Raw genomic sequence first — 22,059 nt, forward strand, 5'->3', positions numbered from 1 at the left:
TGGTTTTCACACTATTTACCTGATTGAAACTTAATGTAGGTCCATACTTTTGAAAATCGCGCCAATTCATATGACGCTATAACCGGAAGTTGCGGAGGTTGTTTTTTGAATTCCAGAATGGTTTCCGATACGCCACGACATCACACTAGGATATTTTTTCAATAGGTGAAAATTGTCTACATATATAATATTGAATGTTTTAAAATCATTAAATAAATTAAATAAAAGCAGTGAAGTGAAAAGTATATGCTATCTCTGAGGTTTTTGCGGTCCCTGTCGTAAATGGGAATGGATTTTTAAACACCGGAAGTGCCGTTCGTCGCTATAAATCATAAGAGGGGACCCGGCCCGACCGAAATTCCGGAATTCTAAAAAAATCGCATACGGATTTCCTTTAAACACACAATTTCGAGAAAATCATAAAAACAAACAGACATAAACCAGATATAATATCACAAAAACGTATGAACTGATGTGGAATGTTTTTTGGCTGCATGATTTTCAAAAAATAATCAATTATAACCCATCTTAGCACTGGATGAAATGGGGGTAGGGTTGCGAGTTACAAACTTCAAGCTTACAAACTTGTGAAATTTTGATCGAGGACCTCGTGTTTTTATATGATATTTGAAAAACATATTACCTTGGGCATATCATATACAAATATTGTGAAATTGACATGGATTTTCATTTCCTTTTTGGCCTATTCATTGATTTTTTACTGGAGAAAATATGGCAAAACATGATAATTACGTATAGAAACGGTCCTGGGAAATAACAAAAATTAGTTAGCATTTGAAAAAATAAAATAGTTTTGTATATTGTTCTATCGTAAGAAAATTGGGACAAAAAATCAACAGGATCGAGACTACATTCACCCTAATATTACAGAAAACATAATTTTATGAATTTTTCTATTTTCGGTCAGCAAATTTGCAGGGATGGTATATTTCAAGCTCAAATATCTCAAAAAGTAGTTCGAGAACACCCATTTATCTTTATAGATTTGAAATCTACATGAAAAATGCAAGAAAATAAGACCTGTTAGAAAAAAATGACATGGGTTTTCCCAAAAGTATGGAGCTACCTTAAGGTCAATGCCATTCATGTTAGTCCTGTATTAAAGATGAATTTCCGGGTTTCTGAATGAATGATTGGATAACAAGGTTATTCAACAAACTTGATAGTTCATCATATCACCACAGGATAATATATATCTAAATGTACATGTACTGCAGTACAATATATCAAGTTGAATACACAAGACTAGGGATCAACAAAATGGGGGGGGGGGGGGGGTTAGGGTTACCAATATCTAAATCAAATAGTTGTATTTTGTGTGGAAAGTTGTATCACTTTGCAGGGAAATGTACCTGTGCCATATTGATCAAAATCAAGTTCACAGACACCAGAGAAACGTGTATGTTACATTACTGACAAAACTATCTAATAAATACAGCATTTTGGAAACAAAATAAGATGTTTATACGTAAATTTGGTATGTTTGTCGGGGATTCATGAGCTCTGTACATGTCTTAAAACATCAAAGGTCACTAAATATGATTTAATAATAAATATGTTGCGCTTTTCGGTAAGATGATAGTAAATGGTCAGATTTCTATCCCAAACACAACCGCATGATGACGTAAACTGTTCCCCCTGAATATTACAAGAGGCAAATCCAGATTTTCGCGATGCAATGATTGATTACAAAATCACATCATTTGAGGACTTTATTTTCTACAAAACATATAAAAAAAATTCAACAATAAATGGTAATGAAATGTTGAATAAATAATACTCACAAATTTGTTATCTATAAAAATTCATTTGAGTGTATAGCTATATAACTAGCAGAGACATTGAAAGTGTCAGCAACACATAATTTATGTACAATTACTGAATGCATGAAACCATTTTAAATATAATTGAATAGACTATTTTTTCAATAATTTAATCTTAACATATATCTTGAAATATACTGTACATTCAGTTAATTTCATGGGCAAACATTTCTGCGATTTGAACCTAAAATTAAATTTCAGAGAATGCAAATTTTGTGATAGTATTAATAATTCAACCAATAAAAAATTTGCAACCACTGTGATATGGCCAACGAAATCACAAAAAAAATATCCCTGCAAAAATTACCTGCTATACAGTTACAGCTGTGTTCATTGACAATACATGATCATATTTTAAATTGAAGCTGCACAATAGTCATATATATAGTCATTGTCTGAAAATTTCATGACAAAAAATGAAATCCATTTCAAACATCGTCTTTTCCAATTCATAGAAAATATTGCACATTTCAACATCAATATTCAAAGATTACATAACGGATACTTGTGATGCAGACAAGTTGGATCTTTATCACACATCTACTCTGCGTCTTTTCTGGAAGCCATTGAAGTCATCTGTAAAAGAAGGTATTATGAATTAGAAATCGGCTCCCAGGTGTTTTTAGATTTTTTTTGAAACAATAACTAGGAATTTGGTGACTGAATATGTGTGTGTGTGTGCTAGTTGTATAGAAAGGATGTAGGTACATTATATCTGTTATTGTTCTTATTTGTCACAAAACCATGCTTGTACCTTTGGCGATTCCTGGCAAAAGATGAAAGCTATGAGTTATCAATTTTAATTTGTCTAAATGAAACCAGGTGAGCTTATGCCTTACAGTTGAGTTTGTCTGTCTAGATCTGTCTCTCAACATTTTAGGTACAAAATCATCATTTTCATAACTACTATATTCTAGTAAAAATTTGATCAAATTTGCTAGCTGGCTGCATTTCCTCTAAGAGATGGGAATTCAAAATTGTAGAAATTGTAGGGTTGATGCCGGAGTGGCAGGGTCTTAAGTGATCAATTATAATCATATAAACAACTTCTCTAAAAGTAATTAAAAGATATCACTGATATATATTATAACTGATACCATCCCTATTGGTTAGGGACTGAAATTAACTCATTCACCCCTGAAGATACATTTAGGCTCTTCTAAAACAAAGAATAGACCAGTCCATTATGAAATTTCAGGGGTGAATGAGTTATACAAATAGTTGGGCTGACCTGCCAGGGAACCTGTATTGGGACATACCTGGTGGGTTTTCTCCAGGTAGCTTTCTAAGTTGGGCAGTCTTAGTGACAGGAAAATGTCTGTTCATTGTAGCATCAGTACCTTGTCCAGTAGTTCCTGGTGGTTTACTTGGCGTCCGGGACTTTCTGATGTTGTTATGTGTTGTCCGGCTCTTATTTACACCTTTATCTGTTTTCCCAATTCCATCCAAAGGCTCAATGTTTTCTAAATCCAGAGACTGACTCCAGATCTCGGCGTCCTCTGCACAAAGATGAATATTTAATAATTCAACTAAAATTCTGTGTTATTATTAAACATTTAAACCACGAACATTTTTGCCAATACGGCCTTAAATGAAACTCTCCAAATCCTGTTTTTTTTTCTTTAATTGATTGTCAATTCTTGAAGCCACATTTATAATCTTGTATACATATTAAGGCAGAAATCATTTATGAAGTATAACAGCACTTACATCCTTATTAAGTACACCAAGTACATTTGGCCTATTGAATGTATTGAAATTTTAAAAATCCAAAGTTTTGAACTCTTCTCTCTGGAAATGAACACATTTTGTATTTCAATAGCCAAAACTACTCTTCTGTGCTAACTCCAGAGGGATTCCATAAGCCCTACATTTTCTAAATGGGCAAGCTTAAAATAGCATTCAATTTCATCATTTAAACTAAGACTTATGTTCACATTTTTTTTAATCAATAAAGAATTGATTGAAAACTGACCAAAGTTGCCATCTTCAACCAGTAATTGGTCTTTGTGGTCAGTGTCCGGCTGGTCAGAGTTACTATGTGGCCGTCCGCTACTACCAAGCTGACTGCGGCGCTTTCCGATGTTGGGTTTAGGACTAGAGGTGCTAATGGGTGGGCCCAATGGGTAGGCTGGTGTGGAAGCTGCCATAGGGGGACCTACAAACAGTTTACAGTCGAGAGCTACAATACCCTTTTAATTGACGAAGAAAACAAATATCTCAATGTCTCAAGCAAGACTTGTTGCTGTTATCTGCCTTCATTCCTTACCTATATTGTTCAGTGTGGTCTGGTCGGAGGACTGAATTTGATTTTTTAACCTTTGTTGGAATTCTATCTGCTTCTGTCTTTGTCTGTGTATTCTTTCATTTCTCATCTTTTCATCTTCTTTGCTGTAATATTTTTGAAAAGTAGCGATGTGTCTATCATTTTCGTACAATGAGAACATGCATATATTTTCGAATCAGTAACATACTGTATATGATATCCAAAATAAAATCTTAATGCAGGTTTTAATTAATTTGTAAGATTATTTCGAAGTACTATTAAAGTCTAAATGATTACACTTACCTTAGCATGTTTAAATTAAATAAATGAGCACAAAACAACCTGACATTTTGTCTGCATTTTCTAAAAAATTTCGGGGGAGAGACTAACTTCTACTTCCGTTACGGAATCCAGAAAGAATACAAAGTACGGCAAGAATTAAAAGAGCTAAAATATATATACCACTAAAATATGTGAGTTAACAGTCACCCACCTATCACCATATTGAGGATCGACCAGCTGGACAGACTGTGTCCTCCTGTGATTGGCCAATGAAGAACCAGTAGAATCGCCACCTGGTGGAAGAAGAGGTCCCTTATTTTGATTGGCTGGTAGAGAGCCTCGTCGTGTTGACATCTGGTGTACAGATGATGAGCTAGCCTCGGGAGCCTCAAACACAAGTTCCGCTGGTGTCCATTCAGACTTAGTTGATCGGCCAGTATTTGTGCTTGATTGGCCACTGTGTGTAGTAGCCTCCCTTGAGCTGCCTGTGGTGCTGTGAGTTGTCTCCCTTGTTTCTGACTGTGGACCGATGCCAGAGTCAGCCTGGGGGTGGAGAGGGGTGACTGTCCCCCATGTTCTCCGTCCCTGATCCATCTGTACACTTCTCCTCACCTTGCTTATATCTACATCTATTTCTGTGTGTTTCATTTGAGCTATTTCATAGGACTGGGCACTCTGGAATGGATATAACACACACATGTAAATTTCATGGAAAATTTTATATACACTTTGGTTTTATTAGTTAAACGTCTTATGAACAGCCAGGATCATGTAAGGACGTGCCAGGTTTGTTGGTGGAGGAAAGGAAGAGCACCAGGAGAAAAACCACCAACCAGCGTTCAGTACTTGGCAACTGTCCAACATGGGATTCAAACACGCAATCCAGAGGTGGAAGGCTTGTGGTAATATGTCGAGACCTTAATATACAGATCCCAACGAGTTCTTATAATACTTAAAAGTGCAACCAACATTGATGAGTGATTATAATTTTATTATTTTAACATCCTATTAACAGCCAGGGGCATTTAAGGATGTGCCAGGTTTGTTGGTGGAGGAAAATCAGAGAAAACAAGCAACCAGCGGTCAGTACCTGGCATCTGCCTCAGATGGGATACGAAATTGAGACCCAAAAGTGGAGAGCTTACTTAATATGATTATATGTTGAGACATCTTACCTTTTGGTCACTGCGGTCCTACCATTAAATGGTCTATGACAGACAAAAATGAAAGGGTACAACTATACATTTAATATGGGAATGAAATGTTATACTTTTGAGAAATACATTGGTATCAATTAATGCTTTAGTACATTATCAATTAAGGTTTACTTGACACAATATTCCAGAAAGAAGAAATTCTAGCCAGATTAGAAATAGGGAGAAATTACTCCCAAGAAGGTTTTTAAAGTGTGCCACAAAATTGGAGAAATATCATCCTAGCGAAAATAACCATCTTTATCCCACCTCAGACAAGATTCTTGTATTCCTATTGGTTAAAATGACGTCACCTGATATTAAAGATATAGTCGTATCAGGTTAGTAGAAATTGTATCGGGTTTGGACGGTAGAGTTATCATTCTTTGCCCCTAACGTTAAGATGGCGGTCAAGTAACGCTTCGAGACGGCACTCAAAGAGACAAAATGTTTGAATAATAGCGCTGATGACCACTTTCAAAGCAAACCAAAATCGGCAACACTTATTTAGGATTATTTAACAGAAATGGACCATGACAATGCATTTGAGTCTTCAGTGAGGTGAAAATTGTTTTAAGTTTTGAGTCGTTTTGGTTTCCATACTCAGTACATAATGCATTTTGCAGTTACTTCATTGAAAGGGTCTTCGACAGGATAAATTTGTTACACATTTTGTTAGTGACCTAATACGGAAAAATATTGGGTCTAAAATAAACATATATCAGGCTTGGCTTTGCCTTGCCCGATACAAGTTTATTTTAGACCCAATATTTTTCCGTATTAGGTCACTAATAAACTGTATAACTAATAATATGGTACATTCTTTTATGTAGGTATGCAATGTATGAAACAGATGCACATATGGAAATTTTTCCAAAAGGTGGATTTTTAAGGTATTTTGAAAACAAATGTTTAGGACAAATATGTCTTAAACATTACTTACAGGTTTTGGGGCTTTGTTGATACATTTCAGGTAGTCCTTGTCACCAAGACAATTTCCAAGAGAATTTCCAAAACTCCTGAAAAGAAAAAATAACAATTTTCAAGTCTGAAACTTAGCATAACAATAAATCATTTACAAACATAAAAGACAAATACCAAGGAGTATTTTCTTAATAGGCTCATGGGCCTTTTGAGAAAGAATACATTGTCAAGTAAATTTTATTTTGAAAGAATTGACATTGCCCTTTGACATGCTATCAGCCTAAAACTGGATCTCAAGGCCTCTTGCTTATGTAAAAGAAGACGTCTCTGTGACCGTGATCCATTTGTAAAAGACTTGATAAACCTTCACAAGTTTATCTCAATGCTGGATGCCTATGATGTCTAATCTCTTCTTCATTGAGAAAAAGTTGTTTCAAGAATTAAGTATACAGGTATATGATTTTATATGACCTTGAATAAAAGTCAAAGTTACCCAAGATCACTACAATAAAATTAGTACCGGAAGTCTATAACATGGCCATTTATAGAATACAGGAATCACAATATCAACCGAATTAATAGCCCAATATTACACTGGTATGTCCAAGGCAATGGCTGTCACAGTGGAAGGCTTAAAACCTCCCAGAGAATAATATAGCCTATGGGCTAGACTTTGAGAAAATTCGTAATTTTCATGAAAAAGTATACCACTCAGTTGAATTATGACTTTCTCTCGAAAATTCCGACTTTTTTCTTATTTTACAAATTTTGAACTTAATGACAAACACAGGTAAATTTGCAGCTAACTGGTCAGTCAATGGACAAAGATACTTACCGGTATGTGGGCACTTATGGGCTAATATCTATAATTAAGTGCCAGTGAGAGAGTTTTTGGTTAAGGATAAGGTCAAATACTTATTTACAAACACTTATTGGAGTTGTATCAAGCTAAAATCGACTGTTCGGTAGTAATACTTACTTAACCCCTTAACTACCAAGAATTTTCAGCAGAGTTCTTGAAAATCTGACATTTTCTTTCAAAGTGATTTTTCACCCTTTTGCAGCAATATTTTTGGAAATCAATTCATATATATTTAGAAACTTCAGATCACAACCTTTTCAAATTTTGTAAGAAAAATAATGTTATCACATTCATTACGTTATCTTTTACCTTTCATATTAATTTCAACGAGAATGTGGCCAGAATTGGTACAATTAATCAATCTTTAGGTAAAAAAAGTTACCATGGCAACCAAAATATAAACTACGGTAAGATGCAATTTTACACTGATGGAACCATTTTCATGGGCTTCCAAATGACTAAAATATTGAAAAAAATGTAATGTGTTGCAAAATCCTTTGTTTGACATATTACTGTTTACAACATCAAATATTTATATACATACTCAGATGTATGATGAAAATGCTGAGTGTCATTACAGGATTATGTTAAATGTATCTGACCCCTTTTCAAATTGTAATTGTGAAATTAACTTCCCTACATTTGTGTAAGATACTTGTATCTGTTTTAGCTTAATTGTTTTCTGGACAAATATCAATAGTATCTCTATCACAGAGCATAAAATTTGACATTTGTGTCAATTGAAGCATGTGTTACTTTATATTACAGGCAAAATATGTTTATATTTCTGCTTAAGTCGCCCTGTCACTTCCCATCAGAAAACCATAATTTGGATTACATGTAAATGCATATGCAGTATAAAGAAGATGTATAGGATTCAGTGGACTTATTTGTATGATCAGACAACCTGTATTTAATGTCTGTAGTGCAAATAGTACATTGCATGTGTCAGTCTTTGATTTGAGATTAAGAGAAGAATTTTTACTGACACTAAATCTATCTGTACTTGCATGATGTACATGTTTTATGTGTATGAAAGGTTTCATTATTCTAAATGACTGAATCTCTGCAACTCACTACATATATTAACATGACCTATCCCAATTGGAACACTTTATGAAGTTAATTGAAAAAAAAAATGTAGAACTTTGTGTTTGTGTCAGTATCCCCCTAATATTTCCAAAAATAGATTTATTTTCATGTTTCGTTTATATGTCAATAGACTATTTTTGCTAAACTGTACTGGATTAGTTCTAGTTTGTATTTGAAGAACAAATTCATTACAGTTAATTTTGAAGACTCAGATTTTTAAAGATGCTCCACCGCTGACAAATGGTATTTTTCACCATCAAAAACAGGAGCAGACGATTTAGTTTTTTTCTTCAGTCACAAAAGTTACTTACTTTACACCATTACCACCATTGAAAGGTTTGAGCTTCCAATTTTACTTCAAGCTAAAAATATGAAAAATAATTAAATGCATCCCGAAAAAATTCCTTTGCACCATATCCTATATGGAATGAAGTACTGATTGCGCATGCACCAAAGGCGAAATAAATTATCTTATGTTATTTTTTTTGTGTTAATTAGGTATATATATACACTATTAAACACCAAGTATTGTTCAAATGATGAATATCATATATGCTCTGTCGGCGGTGAGAATCTTTAAAAAAAAATGAACACAAGAGGCCTGGAGGGCCTGTATCGCTCACCTGGTTTGTAATGCCAAGTTATGTTTTGAATACAGGTTCATTGTTTCTTTTCTAAAGGAATTCAAATATTTACCTCTATTTCCGCTATCAGTCCCCGCCCCTCCTGCCCTCGGGGGGTCAGAGTCAAAATTTATACAATCTCTATTCCCCTTCCCGCAAGGATGTTTCTGGCCAAATTTGGTTACAATCCATGCAGAAATCTAGGACAAGTAGCGATTTATAGGATTTACCTCTATTTCCCCTATTGGGCCCCGCCCCTCCTGCCCCAGGGGGGTCAGAGCCAAAATTTATACAAGTTCTGTTCCCCTTCCCCCAAGGATGTTTGTGGCCAAATTTGGTTACAATCCATGCAGAACTCTAAGACAAGTAGCGATTTATATGATTTCCCTTAATTTCCCCTATTGGGCCCCGCCCCTCCTGCCCCTGGGGGGTCAGAGCCAAAATTTATACAAGTTCTGTTCCCCTTTACCCAAGGATATTTGTGGCCAAATTTGGTTACAATCCATGCAGAACACTATGACTAGTAGTGATTTATAGAATTTACCTCTATTTCCCTATTGGGCCCCGCCCCTCCTGCCCCCTGGGGGGTCAGAGCCAAAATTTATACAAGTTCTGTTCCCCTTCCCCCAATGATGTTTGTGGCCAAATTTGGTTACAATCCATGCAGAACTCTAGGATAAGTAGCGATTTATAGAATTTACCTCTATTTCCCATATTGGGCCCCGCCCCTCCTGCCCCCGGGGGGTCAGAGCCAAAATTTATACAAGTTCTGTTCCCCTTCCCCCAACGATGTTTGTGGCCAAATTTGGTTACAATCCATGCAGAAATCTAGGACAAGTAGCGATTTATAGGATATACCACTATTTCCCCTATTGGGCCCCGCCCCTCCTGCCCCAGGGGGGTCAGAGCCAAAATTTATACAAGTTCTGTTCCCCTACCCCCAACGATGTTTGTGGCCAAATTTGGTTACATTCCATGCAGAACTCTAAGACAAGTAGCGATTTATATGATTTCCCTTAATTTCCCCTATTGGGCCCCGCCCCTCCTGCCCCTGGGGGGTCAGAGCCAAAATTTATACAAGTTCTGTTCCCCTTTACCCAAGGATATTTGTGGCCAAATTTGGTTACAATCCATGCAGAACACTATGACTAGTAGTGATTTATAGAATTTACCTCTATTTCCCTATTGGGCCCCGCCCCTCCTGCCCCCTGGGGGGTCAGAGCCAAAATTTATACAAGTTCTGTTCCCCTTCCCCCAATGATGTTTGTGGCCAAATTTGGTTACAATCCATGCAGAACTCTAGGATAAGTAGCGATTTATAGAATTTACCTCTATTTCCCATATTGGGCCCCGCCCCTCCTGCCCCCGGGGGGTCAGAGCCAAAATTTATACAAGTTCTGTTCCCCTTCCCCCAACGATGTTTGTGGCCAAATTTGGTTACAATCCATGCAGAAATCTAGGACAAGTAGCGATTTATAGGATATACCACTATTTCCCCTATTGGGCCCCGCCCCTCCTGCCCCAGGGGGGTCAGAGCCAAAATTTATACAAGTTCTGTTCCCCTACCCCCAACGATGTTTGTGGCCAAATTTGGTTACATTCCATGCAGAACTCTAAGACAAGTAGCGATTTATATGATTTCCCTTAATTTCCCCTATTGGGCCCCGCCCCTCCTGCCCCTGGGGGGTCAGAGCCAAAATTTATAAATGTTCTGTTCCCCTTTACCCAAGGATATTTGTGGCCAAATTTGGTTACAATCCATGCAGAACTCTATGACTAGTAGTGATTTAAAGGAAATGTTGACGGACGGACGACAGACGGACGCCGGACGACAAACGCCGCGCCATGACATAAGCTCACCGGCCCTTTGGGCCAGGTGAGCTAAAAATGATCTGGATATTAAATATCATTATAATATCTTCTGTCGTTGACACTTGAATTGTTTATTTCCATTACTTGTAATCAGTAATTTTTCTTATAAACATCAAACAAAATGTATATATTTAAAATAAAGATAAAATGTCATAGTCATTATTTGAAGTTAATCTAGTATTCCAATCCACAAAATAATTTTGTGTGCTGTATATATTTTATCAAGGTTTTTTCCCATCTTTTTAATGAACAATGAATTTATGATACTGATAGTCCAGATATGCTTCCTTTTGATAACTTTGCGTCGTTTATATGATAATGAATTACCAGTACTGTGTATATTTATAGGAAAAATATAAATACAGTGGAACCTCTCGAAACCGATCATAATCGGTGCAAAGAATTTTGGCCGTTTTAGAGAGGGTTCGTTTGGAGAAGTGAACCGAATATCGATCATTACGATCCGGATATAATTGATCGGAAGTCGTTTTTCTACACTATACTGTACTGCCTGTATGCCTAGTTTTCGTTATAACCGTCCGATTTTAATTGTTAATGTGAATGTTATCAAAAAAGAGAGAATCATACGTTCAAAAGGAATGGATTATTCAGCATTTTCCTGACTTTCATCGTACCTATAAGTTATACTATATTGGTGAGAAAAAAATGGTTAAAACTGATCACATATTGCTTTGTATTGCGTAAAAACCACACATCACACATACTTTTTAGATGAAATCTTTGTTTCTGAAAACAAGAGGCCCAGAGGGCCTGTATCGCGCACCTGGTTTGTAATGCCAAGTAATGTTCTGAATACAGGTTCATTGTTTTCTTTTCTGAAGGAATTTTAATATTAACCTCTAAATCCCATATTGGGCCCCCACCTCTCCTGCCCCCAGGGGGTCAGAGCCAAAATTTATACAAGTTCTGTTCCCCTTCCCCAAGGATGTTTATGGCCAAATTTGGTCACAATCCAAGCAAAACTCTAGGACAGGTAGCTATTTATAGGATTTACCTCTATTTCCCCTATTGGGCCCCACCCGTCCTGCCCCCGGGGGGCAAGAGCCAAAATTTATACAAGTTCTGTTCCCCTTCCAAAAAGGATTTTTGTGGCCAAATTTGGTTACATTCCATGCAGAACTCTATGACTAGTAGCGATTTAAGGATTTACCTCTATTTCCCCTATTGGGCCCCCGCCCCTCCTGCCCCCGGGGGACCAGAGCCAAAATTTATACAAGTTCTGTTCCCCTTCCCCCAAGGATGTTTGTGGCCAAATTTGGTTACAATTCATGTAGAACTCTATGACTAGTAGCGATTTATAGGATTTACCTCTATTTCCCCTATAGGGGCCCACCCCTCCTGCCCCCGGGGGGGGTCAGAGCCAAAATTTATACAAGTTCTGTTCCCCTTCCCCCAAGGATGTTTGTGGCCAAATTTGGTTACATTCCATTCAGGAACTCTATGACTAGTAGCGATTTAAAGGATTTACCTCTATTTCCCCTATTGGGCCCCCGCCCCTCCTGCCCCAGGGGGGTCAGAGCCAAAATTTAAACAAGTTCTGTTCCCCTACCCCCAACGATGTTTGTGGCCAAATTTGGTTACATTCCATGCAGAACTCTAAGACAAGTAGCGATTTATATGATTTCCCTTAATTTCCCCTATTGGGCCCCGCCCCTCCTGCCCTGGGGGGTCAGAGCCAAAATTTATACAAGTTCTGTTCCCCTTTACCAAGGATATTTGTGGCCAAATTTGGTTACAATCCATGCAGAACACTATGACTAGTAGTGATTTATAGAATTTTACCTCTATTTCCCTATTGGGCCCCGCCCCTCCTGCCCCCGGGGGGTCAGAGCCAAAATTTATACAAGTTCTGTTCCCCTTCCCCCAATGATGTTTGTGGCCAAATTTGGTTACAATCCATGCAGAACTCTAGGATAAGTAGCGATTTATAGAATTTACCTCTATTTCCCATATTGGGCCCCGCCCCTCCTGCCCCCGGGGGGTCAGAGCCAAAATTTATACAAGTTCTGTTCCCCTTCCCCCAACGATGTTTGTGGCCAAATTTGGTTACAATCCATGCAGAAATCTAGGACAAGTAGCGATTTATAGGATATTACCACTATTTCCCCTATTGGGCCCCCGCCCCTCCTGCCCCAGGGGGGTCAGAGCCAAAATTTATACAAGTTCTGTTCCCCTACCCCCAACGATGTTTGTGGCCCAAATTTGGTTACATTCCATGCAGAACTCTAAGACAAGTAGCGATTTATATGATTTCCCTTAATTTCCCCTATTGGGCCCCGCCCCTCCTGCCCCTGGGGGGTCAGAGCCAAAATTTATAAATGTTCTGTTCCCCTTTACCCAAGGATATTTGTGGCCAAATTTGGTTACAATCCATGCAGAACTCTATGACTAGTAGTGATTTAAAGGAAATGTTGACGGACGGACGACAGACGGACGCCGGACGACAAACGCCGCGCCATGACATAAGCTCACCGGCCCTTTGGGCCAGGTGAGCTAAAAATGATCTGGATATTAAATATCATTATAATATCTTCTGTCGTTGACACTTGAATTGTTTATTTCCATTACTTGTAATCAGTAATTTTCTTATAAACATCAAACAAAATGTATATATTTAAAATAAAGATAAAATGTCATAGTCATTATTTGAAGTTAATCTAGTATTCCAATCCACAAAATAATTTTGTGTGCTGTATATATTTTATCAAGGTTTTTTCCCATCTTTTTAATGAACAATGAATTTATGATACTGATAGTCCAGATATGCTTCCTTTTGATAACTTTGCGTCGTTTATATGATAATGAATTACCAGTACTGTGTATATTTATAGGAAAAATGTAAATACAGTGGAACCTCTCGAAACCGATCATAATCGGTGCAAAGAATTTTGGCCGTTTTAGAGAGGGTTCGGTTTGGAGAAGTGAACCGAATATCGATCATTACGATCCGGATATAATTGATCGGAAGTCGTTTTCTACACTATACTGTACTGCCTGTATGCCTAGTTTTCGTTATAACCGTCCGATTTTAATTGTTAATGTGAATGTTATCAAAAAAGAGAGAATCATACGTTCAAAAGGAATGGATTATTCAGCATTTTCCTGACTTTCATCGTACCTATAAGTTATACTATATTGGTGAGAAAAAATGGTTAAAACTGATCACATATTGCTTTGTATTGCGTAAAACCACACATATCACACATACTTTTTAGATGAAATCTTTGTTTCTGAAAACAAGAGGCCCAGAGGGCCTGTATCGCGCACCTGGTTTGTAATGCCAAGTAATGTTCTGAATACAGGTTCATTGTTTCTTTTCTGAAGGAATTTTAATATTAACCTCTAAATCCCATATTGGGCCCCACCTCTCCTGCCCCCAGGGGGTCAGAGCCAAAAATTTATACAAGTTCTGTTCCCCTTCCCCCAAGGATGTTTATGGCCAAATTTGGTCACAATCCAAGCAAAACTCTAGGACAGGTAGCTATTTATAGGATTTACCTCTATTTCCCCTATTGGGCCCCACCCTCCTGCCCCCGGGGGGCAAGAGCCAAAATTATACAAGTTCTGTTCCCCTTCCAAAAAGGATTTTTGTGGCCAAATTTGGTTACATTCCATGCAGAACTCTATGACTAGTAGCGATTTAAGGATTTACCTCTATTTTCCCCTATTGGGCCCCACCCCTCCTGCCCCCGGGGGACCAGAGCCAAAATTTATACAAGTTCTGTTCCCCTTCCCCCAAGGATGTTTGTGGCCAAATTTGGTTACAATTCATGTAGAACTCTATGACTAGTAGCGATTTATAGGGATTTACCTCTATTTCCCCTATAGGGGCCCACCCCTCCTGCCCCCGGGGGTCAGAGCCAAAATTTATACAAGTTCTGTTCCCCTTCCCCCAAGGATGTTTGTGGCCAAATTTGGTTACATTCCATTCAGAACTCTATGACTAGTAGCGATTTAAAGGATTTACCTCTATTTCCCCTATTGGGCCCCGTCCCTCCTGCCCCCGGGGGACAAGAGCCAAAATTTATACAAGTTCTGTTCCCCTTCCCCCAAGGATGTTTGTGGCCAATTTTTGGTACAATTCATGTACAACTCTATGACTAGTAGCGATTTAAAGGATTTACCTCTATTTCCCCTATGGGCCCCGCCCCTCCTGTCCCCGGTGGGGAACCAGAGCCAAAATTTATACAAGTTCTGTATCCCCCTCCCCCAAGGATGTTTGTGGCTAATTTTGGTTACAATTCATGCAGAAACTCTAGGACAAGTAGTGTTTTAAAGGATTTACCTCTATTTCCTCTATTGGGCCTGGCCCCTCCTGCCCCGGGGGGTCAGAGCCAAAATTTATACAAGTTCTGTTCCCCCTCCCCCAAGGATGCTTGTGGCCAAATTTGGTTACAATCCATGCAGAACTCTATGACTAGTAGCGATTTAAAGGAAATGTTGACGGACAGACGGACGGACGGACGGACAGACGGACGGATGACGGACGCCGCGCCATGACATAAGCTCACCGGCCCTTCGGCCAGGTGAGCTAAAAATGTTTGTATATATTACAAGATAAATATAAAATTGGGATAATAAGTTATCAACAGTATGAAGTTCAAGCATTATTTTTTAGCATTTCATGAAAACATTGTTAAATGAAAAATTTGCAAGAACACATAATATTACTTATTATCTCCAGTTTTAGCAGGTATAATCAGTATCTCAATAGCTCCTGAAATAAGGAAGCTATGACGATTTGTTCAACACTGACACGTTATTGGCTTAGTTTGGCGTATCTGGGAGTTTAGGGTAAAGAGCCCTTTTCAGGTCGTCGGTCACAGCTTCTTTCCTCGCTTTCTCTATAAACAAAGCTTTAGATTTCATGCCCTAAAGTCGACTGTTCAGTAGTTATACTTACTTCAGAGCCCTTTTGAGGCCGTCGGTCACAGCTTCCTTCCTCGCTTTCTCTATAGACAGGGCTTTAGATTTCATGCCCTCACTAACGCCGTATCCAATATCTTCATGAAAAACTCCATCCTATTATAACACAATGAAGATTTTCTAAATACAGATATTTTAACCACTGACTGTACCTATATGCAACATTCATGTACTAATATTTCACAGACACTTTATAACATTAACCAGAGGGATCTTGGCGCCCACCAAAGAATGATCTATGTCTGACAATGGAAAAAGGGATCTTTCCCTGCTTTTCAAACTTTTTCAAACATACTACATGTAAAATTTAAGACAGATCACTTTCATTACTTTCTGAGAAACAGCTGTGAAATCAAGATGGCGGCGGGTTGGCCATCTTGTTTACTGACTGATCAATTCCAAAGGTACTTGGTTTGTTTATTTTTACGTCCTATTAACAGCCAGGTTTGTTGGGGAGGAAAGCCAGAGTACCCGGAGGTACCAGCGGTCTAGTACCTGGCAACTGCCCCACATGGGATTCGAACCCGCCCAGAGGTGGAGGGCTTGTGGTAATATGTCGGGACATCTTAACCACTCGGCCACCGCGGCCCCATCCAAAGGTACTATACACAACTAGGGTCCAAGGGGAACATACTTATGGAATTTGAGAGAGATCACTTCAATACTTTCTGAGAAATAGTGGTAACAAACTTCAACTACCAAAATCCAAAATGACGGCCAGTAGGCCATCTTGTTGACCAATCAGTCTCAAATTGTAATATGCACAACTAGGGCCCTAGGGGAACCTACATATGAAATTTGAGAAAGATCCTGTCAGAACTTTCTGAGAAATAACGATAACAAACTTTAACTATCAAAATCTAAGATGGCTGCCTGGCGGTCATCTTGTTGACGATCGGTCCTTAAATGAAATATGCACACAATAGGGCTCTAGGGGAACCTGCATATGAAATTTGAGAAAGATCCCTTCATTCACTCTCTGAGAAAATAGCGATAATAAACATTAAAATCCAAGATGGCTTCCTGGCAACAGCCAACTCGTTGACCGATTGGTCACAAAATGCAATATGCACAACTAATTTTAGAAAGATCCCTTCAGTACTTTCTGAGAAATAGCGGTAACAAACTTTAACTATCAAAATCCAAGATGGCTGCCTGGCGGCCATCTTGTTGACCGATCAGTCCCAAAATACAATATGCACAACTACGGTCCTAGGGGAACCTACATATATGGTATTTCAGAAAGATCCCTAAAGTACTTTTTGAGGAATAGCAGTAACAAATTTTAGCTCTCAAAATTCAAGATGGCCACCGGTCAGGCATCTTGTTGACTAATGGGTCCTAAAATGCAATATGCACAACTAGGGTCCTAGGGAAACCTATATATGAAATTTTAGAAAGATTCCTTTAGCACTTTCTGAGAAATATAGGTAACAAGAATTGTTATCAGAGGGAAAGACGGACGGATGTCTGGACAACGGACCATGGACAAAAGGCAATTTGAATAGACCATCATCTGATGATGGCGGGCTAAAAATATGTTGGCACTTTATTTCCTGGTTTTCATGGATAGAAATATTTGTGGTTAATTAATGGAACAACGATAATAATAATGATATTCATTGGTTCATATATAGCAACTACAAAAATAACGAAAAAATCATGTTCTATAGTACAGCAGTTATACAGTACAGTCAAAACCTGTCTATAAAGACCACCCAAGGGACAGTCAAACCTGTCTATAAAGACCACCCAAAGGGGTTAGAGAAAATTGGTTTCTATAGTCATTTGGTCTTTATACACAGGTCAAATAGTGTTTTAAGTTGCCTTTTTAGACCCTTCAAAAGTGGTCTTATTAAGCAAATACAAATGTATACATCAACTGAACTAATTCTCAGACCCCTGTGATCTTCACATTTATTACATAGCCCTATGTGAAGACCTCTAGGTGAATGGCATATTTTATAATATCAGACACCTCATCTGCATAACCACCAAGTCCCAGATGTGTGATTTATAAAATATACTGTCATCAAACTTACCTTGAGTTTTACCTTTACAAAAGCACTGACACCTACATAGAATCTTCCATTGTAGTGATCAACAAAATCTGGAACACATTAATCATGATTAAAATAATAAACTCACCTCCAAAATTTATAAATGATATTTTTTTACACCCATTCTATACCATATTTTATTTTTTGCCTAATTAGCAACAACTTAGTTTCGCCTAATGTTGAAAACGAGACTAAGATAATGATCTACAGCATAAAGGTTTATTCTGAATTAACTTTTAAAAATCATTTCAAACTCTATCCTCGATTTTACTATCAGATAGTCCAGGGGTAGAATCCACATCCAGGATATAACGTCAGCGATAGTAACCTCTGGGGTATTGAGGATGGAATTCGGGGGTTTCGAGATCCTGAAACGACGAGGGTCAAGTACAGTTTACCGTCGATTAGTCAAACCATCCGGTGATTATGACATCATCATTTGTCCTGAGTTTCATGACATCATAATCTCAAACTCACGTCGTTTTGGGATCTTGAAATCCCCGTTTTGTATATTGTAAATCGGACAATTTAGCCGACAGGCAACCATCTTTGATTTTGGTAGTGATAGTAACCCCTGGAGTAGCAAGGATGTTTAAATCCATACTGAATACTTTGGTAATTTCTTAAGTTAGACTATCCCATAGTAAAATTGGAGGCAACAGAACAGAACAGGTAATTCAGTCCTTTGATGCCCATCAAAAGATCCGTATAAAGATACACTGTCGTTGACTGTGTGGCTCTGAAGTTTTGTGTTGCTGTATCCGTAGCCTTCAAAGAATTTTTTGCTGGCCTGTGATTGGTTAAGATTTCTTCCTTTGAGCTGCCTTCAGTTTTTCTATGAGATAGTCCAGGGGAGTAGAGATTGGAAGTGATCGGAACCCCTGGAGTATCCAGGATGACAAAGCTCATATTGCTCATTATATAAACACCTATGTGAAAACCGGTACCTATCTTAAATATAATTATAAATGTAAATCAGAAAGGCTCACATAATAGAAACATTACTTACCCACTGTTTGGTTTGTGACAGCATGGGACCAGCCATTGAAGCCAAATGTCTCGTTTGCGAGATTTATAAGTCTCCAGCCTTCAATGTAGGCAAGCTAGAATGACAAGGAAGAACAGCATCATTCTCAGAACAACTGATATTACAGTAAGGGCATACACTACATATGTAGTGTACTTACAAAGATTACAACATACATATAGAATCTTACATGAGCGTTCATTTCATAAGAGATTTTACGAAACGAGTCTAAGAAGTTTCTATTTTTGCAAGCCTTAGCGAAAATTGAAACGTTGAGACAAGTTTCATAAAATTTCATATGAAATGAACACAAGTTTTTTATCACATAACTACAAAACCTACATACCAGGTAACAAAAAATTCACGTCAAAATGTATTCCAAAAATCCAGCAGAGGCCATCATTTTGTCCCGCTGGCCTCGTAACCCTGATGTCACATCTTTTTTCCTGACGTCATTTTATTGTTTCTGTTTGACGTCATAATGAATTTCCAGCCAATGAGAATCGCTCCTAGTCATATTACACTAGTGACATATGCAAAAATATTACACGGACGAAATCACTGGATGTCAGGCGGATTATGTGATAAAACCCTTTATGTTTTGTTTCAAGTTCGGGTAATATGTAGTAAATTACTGTATATATTTTATTTCATCACCAACTCCATTTAGCTAATGCCAGTGAACATTTAATTTTGTCTTCTTCTCACTAGCTCCAATTAGCTAATAATGAGTATTTATTTCCTACAACATTAAAGCTAATTAAATTTTTTTTTAATTTAATTTTTTCCCATCAGTTCGTACTGGCTAAAATTATATAGTTGATTATATCTACTCCTACACATATGTATGAGGTCTTCTTCCACCCTGAATACATTGGTTTGAGTCACACAACACAATACTACAAAGTATCTTGTAGTGTTAATCTCTAGTATTGTTGGAGCATTCTACAACTAATTAAATAATTATATAACGCTGCATGGGTTTGTTTCTAACTCTTTTGAAGCTAATAATAAATTGATATTGGGAGTTCGTATTTTACTCTCATTCTGCAAGCTGTTTCAAATTTTATTTCTACTAGCTAACAAATTGCTAGTACAATTTGAATATCATTGTTTGTACTATACCCTCTGTCCACCGGCTCCAACTCGTTGACTTATAAACTCAGGACCTAGTCTTTGTCGGAGAGCATTCTGTATAGCTTGATATTCTTCTGTAGAGAAATCCTTCTGTCAAATGGGGGAAAAAAGTTCTTTAGCAAGGAGTTGGAAAATAAATAGTCAAACTGCATTACTTTAAAGAAATATAATTTGAAACAAGATGTCGTTTAAAAGGCTGATTATATTAGAGTGCAGCTCTCTGCAAGCAAAGCTCTACTAACCATAACACGTGTGTAAGCACGACAGGAATGTGTACTTTCCACTGTTCTCTTAGATCTATACTTATTTCTAATAAGAGCGCAGCTCTCTGCATGACTAAAGGCTGCGTAGAGCAAAGCTCTACTAACCATAACACGTGAGTAAGAATATAGATTTTAATACATTCCAGTACCCCTTGAACTTTGAAATCGTGTCCCGCGGAAATAGTCTTGCGCCTCTGTGCAGGCAACCATGTTTTAATTTTCGTTATCAGCACCACAAGATTTGAAATTTTCTCTAAAGGTCAGAAGTTTTCAGCCTTATAGAGAAACAAGATCGAAGGGAAATTGAATAATTCCATTTGAATATTTTTTCTGGCCTGTATATGACGACTGTCAATATATTGCTAGACACAAATAAAAACATCCACCAATAGTATTGAAGAAAAGTATTTAATAAAAATCAATGATCGGACTTACTTCATGACTACAAGTTTAAACAGTTTTAATCTCGTTTTGGGCCAGGTGTTACAATCCTAACTATAACATTTTATTACAAGTAGCTGCGCTCTTCTGAGGCTTTGCCTTAAATTCATATTACCATAGTCACTGCAATTAGCTTAAACAATTGTAACAAAGTGGGCGCTTATAAGAGAATAAAAATGTAAGGTGTGGACAGTATTATATGCGTGTGTTATATATAGCTAAACACATAATTTTGTGATGGTACCCTAAAATAGTGAAGAGGACTTATTCCAATCTAATTAAAATTAGACTTGTAATTCCGCTCCACTACGATACTCTACGTTACGCTCCAATACAAGATCTAACTATGCCCCGTTCGGGGTCACCTCAGCATGACCCCTATGGTTAGCCAATCAGCGTGTCGCCTACGGAATCTTCGGTGTGGTTGATTCATTTGGAAGTGTAAACGGATAATAGTACGTCCCGAGATGTTCCAATTCTAGGCCAGAGGTCATGCTGAGGTGACCTCGAACGGGGCATCGTTAGATCTTGTATTGGAGCGTAACGTAGAGTATTGTAGTGGAGCAGAATTACAAGTCTAATTTTAATTAGATTGGGACTTATTCATGCCCGTTGAAGGCCTAGATCTTTATATCGTTGGCAATGAATAGCTAGGACCTACTGTATATGTTAAGTGTTGTACATGTTGGACAACGGTAGCCTCCAGTTCAGGACCCTCCTCCTCTTCATGAATTAAATTATGATCTCAAAATGACGTAACACCACTACCTAAATGGGGTCTAGGTATATATTACTGGAAATCAGGGATTATATCCTTGCAGCCTGGAAAACCTTTAAATTCATTATAATGATCTACTTTACTCTGCTTTTAGATCTACTCATGACCAGTATAAGAAATAGACAAACTGCGGACCCTTTGCAATTGCAATTGGTAAATAGCCATCGGCGTACAGAATCTTGCGAGTTGAATAATCCGACATTTCAAAATAAATGACGCATTATATTGATACCTGTCCAAAACTAGAAGCATTGCTGTCATCTTCTTTAGCTGATGGCATAACTTCCTATGAAATAATAGGCATAGAAACTGCGATCGGTATGAAAATGAAAAATCACATTTGAACACAGCCGCCTATTTCGAATGAAGCTTTTCAGTGATCATGACTGCAATGATTCTAAACAGCGGTGCGACAACAAGGACGGGTGAAGAAGATCCGGAAACGTTG

General features: G+C 37.8%; 1 protein-coding gene across 2 annotated transcripts; it reads right to left on the minus strand.

The window, feature by feature from the left end:
- Window positions 1-1,718: 1,718 nt before the first annotated feature.
- Window positions 1,719-21,987, minus strand: LOC138335550 (uncharacterized). 2 transcript variants are annotated; one of them, XM_069284690.1, is made up of 11 exons: window positions 21,844-21,987; window positions 20,118-20,219; window positions 18,975-19,068; window positions 17,948-18,015; window positions 15,883-16,001; window positions 6,529-6,604; window positions 4,604-5,067; window positions 4,114-4,235; window positions 3,820-4,002; window positions 3,185-3,343; window positions 1,719-2,420 (listed from the first exon to the last, which is right to left on the minus strand). In XM_069284690.1, the coding sequence occupies exons 1-11, from the start codon at window positions 21,889-21,891 to the stop codon at window positions 2,377-2,379; spliced, it is 1,479 nt and encodes a 492-aa protein (XP_069140791.1). In that variant the 5' UTR covers window positions 21,892-21,987; the 3' UTR covers window positions 1,719-2,376. The 2 variants fall into 2 exon arrangements, with proteins under 2 accessions (XP_069140791.1, XP_069140790.1); XM_069284689.1 differs by having other exon boundaries at window positions 3,104-3,343.
- Between the last annotated feature and the right edge of the window lie 72 nt (window positions 21,988-22,059).

The sequence above is a fragment of the Argopecten irradians genome, chromosome 11 (assembly GCF_041381155.1).
Source record: "Argopecten irradians isolate NY chromosome 11, Ai_NY, whole genome shotgun sequence".
NCBI lineage: Eukaryota > Metazoa > Mollusca > Bivalvia > Pectinida > Pectinidae > Argopecten > Argopecten irradians.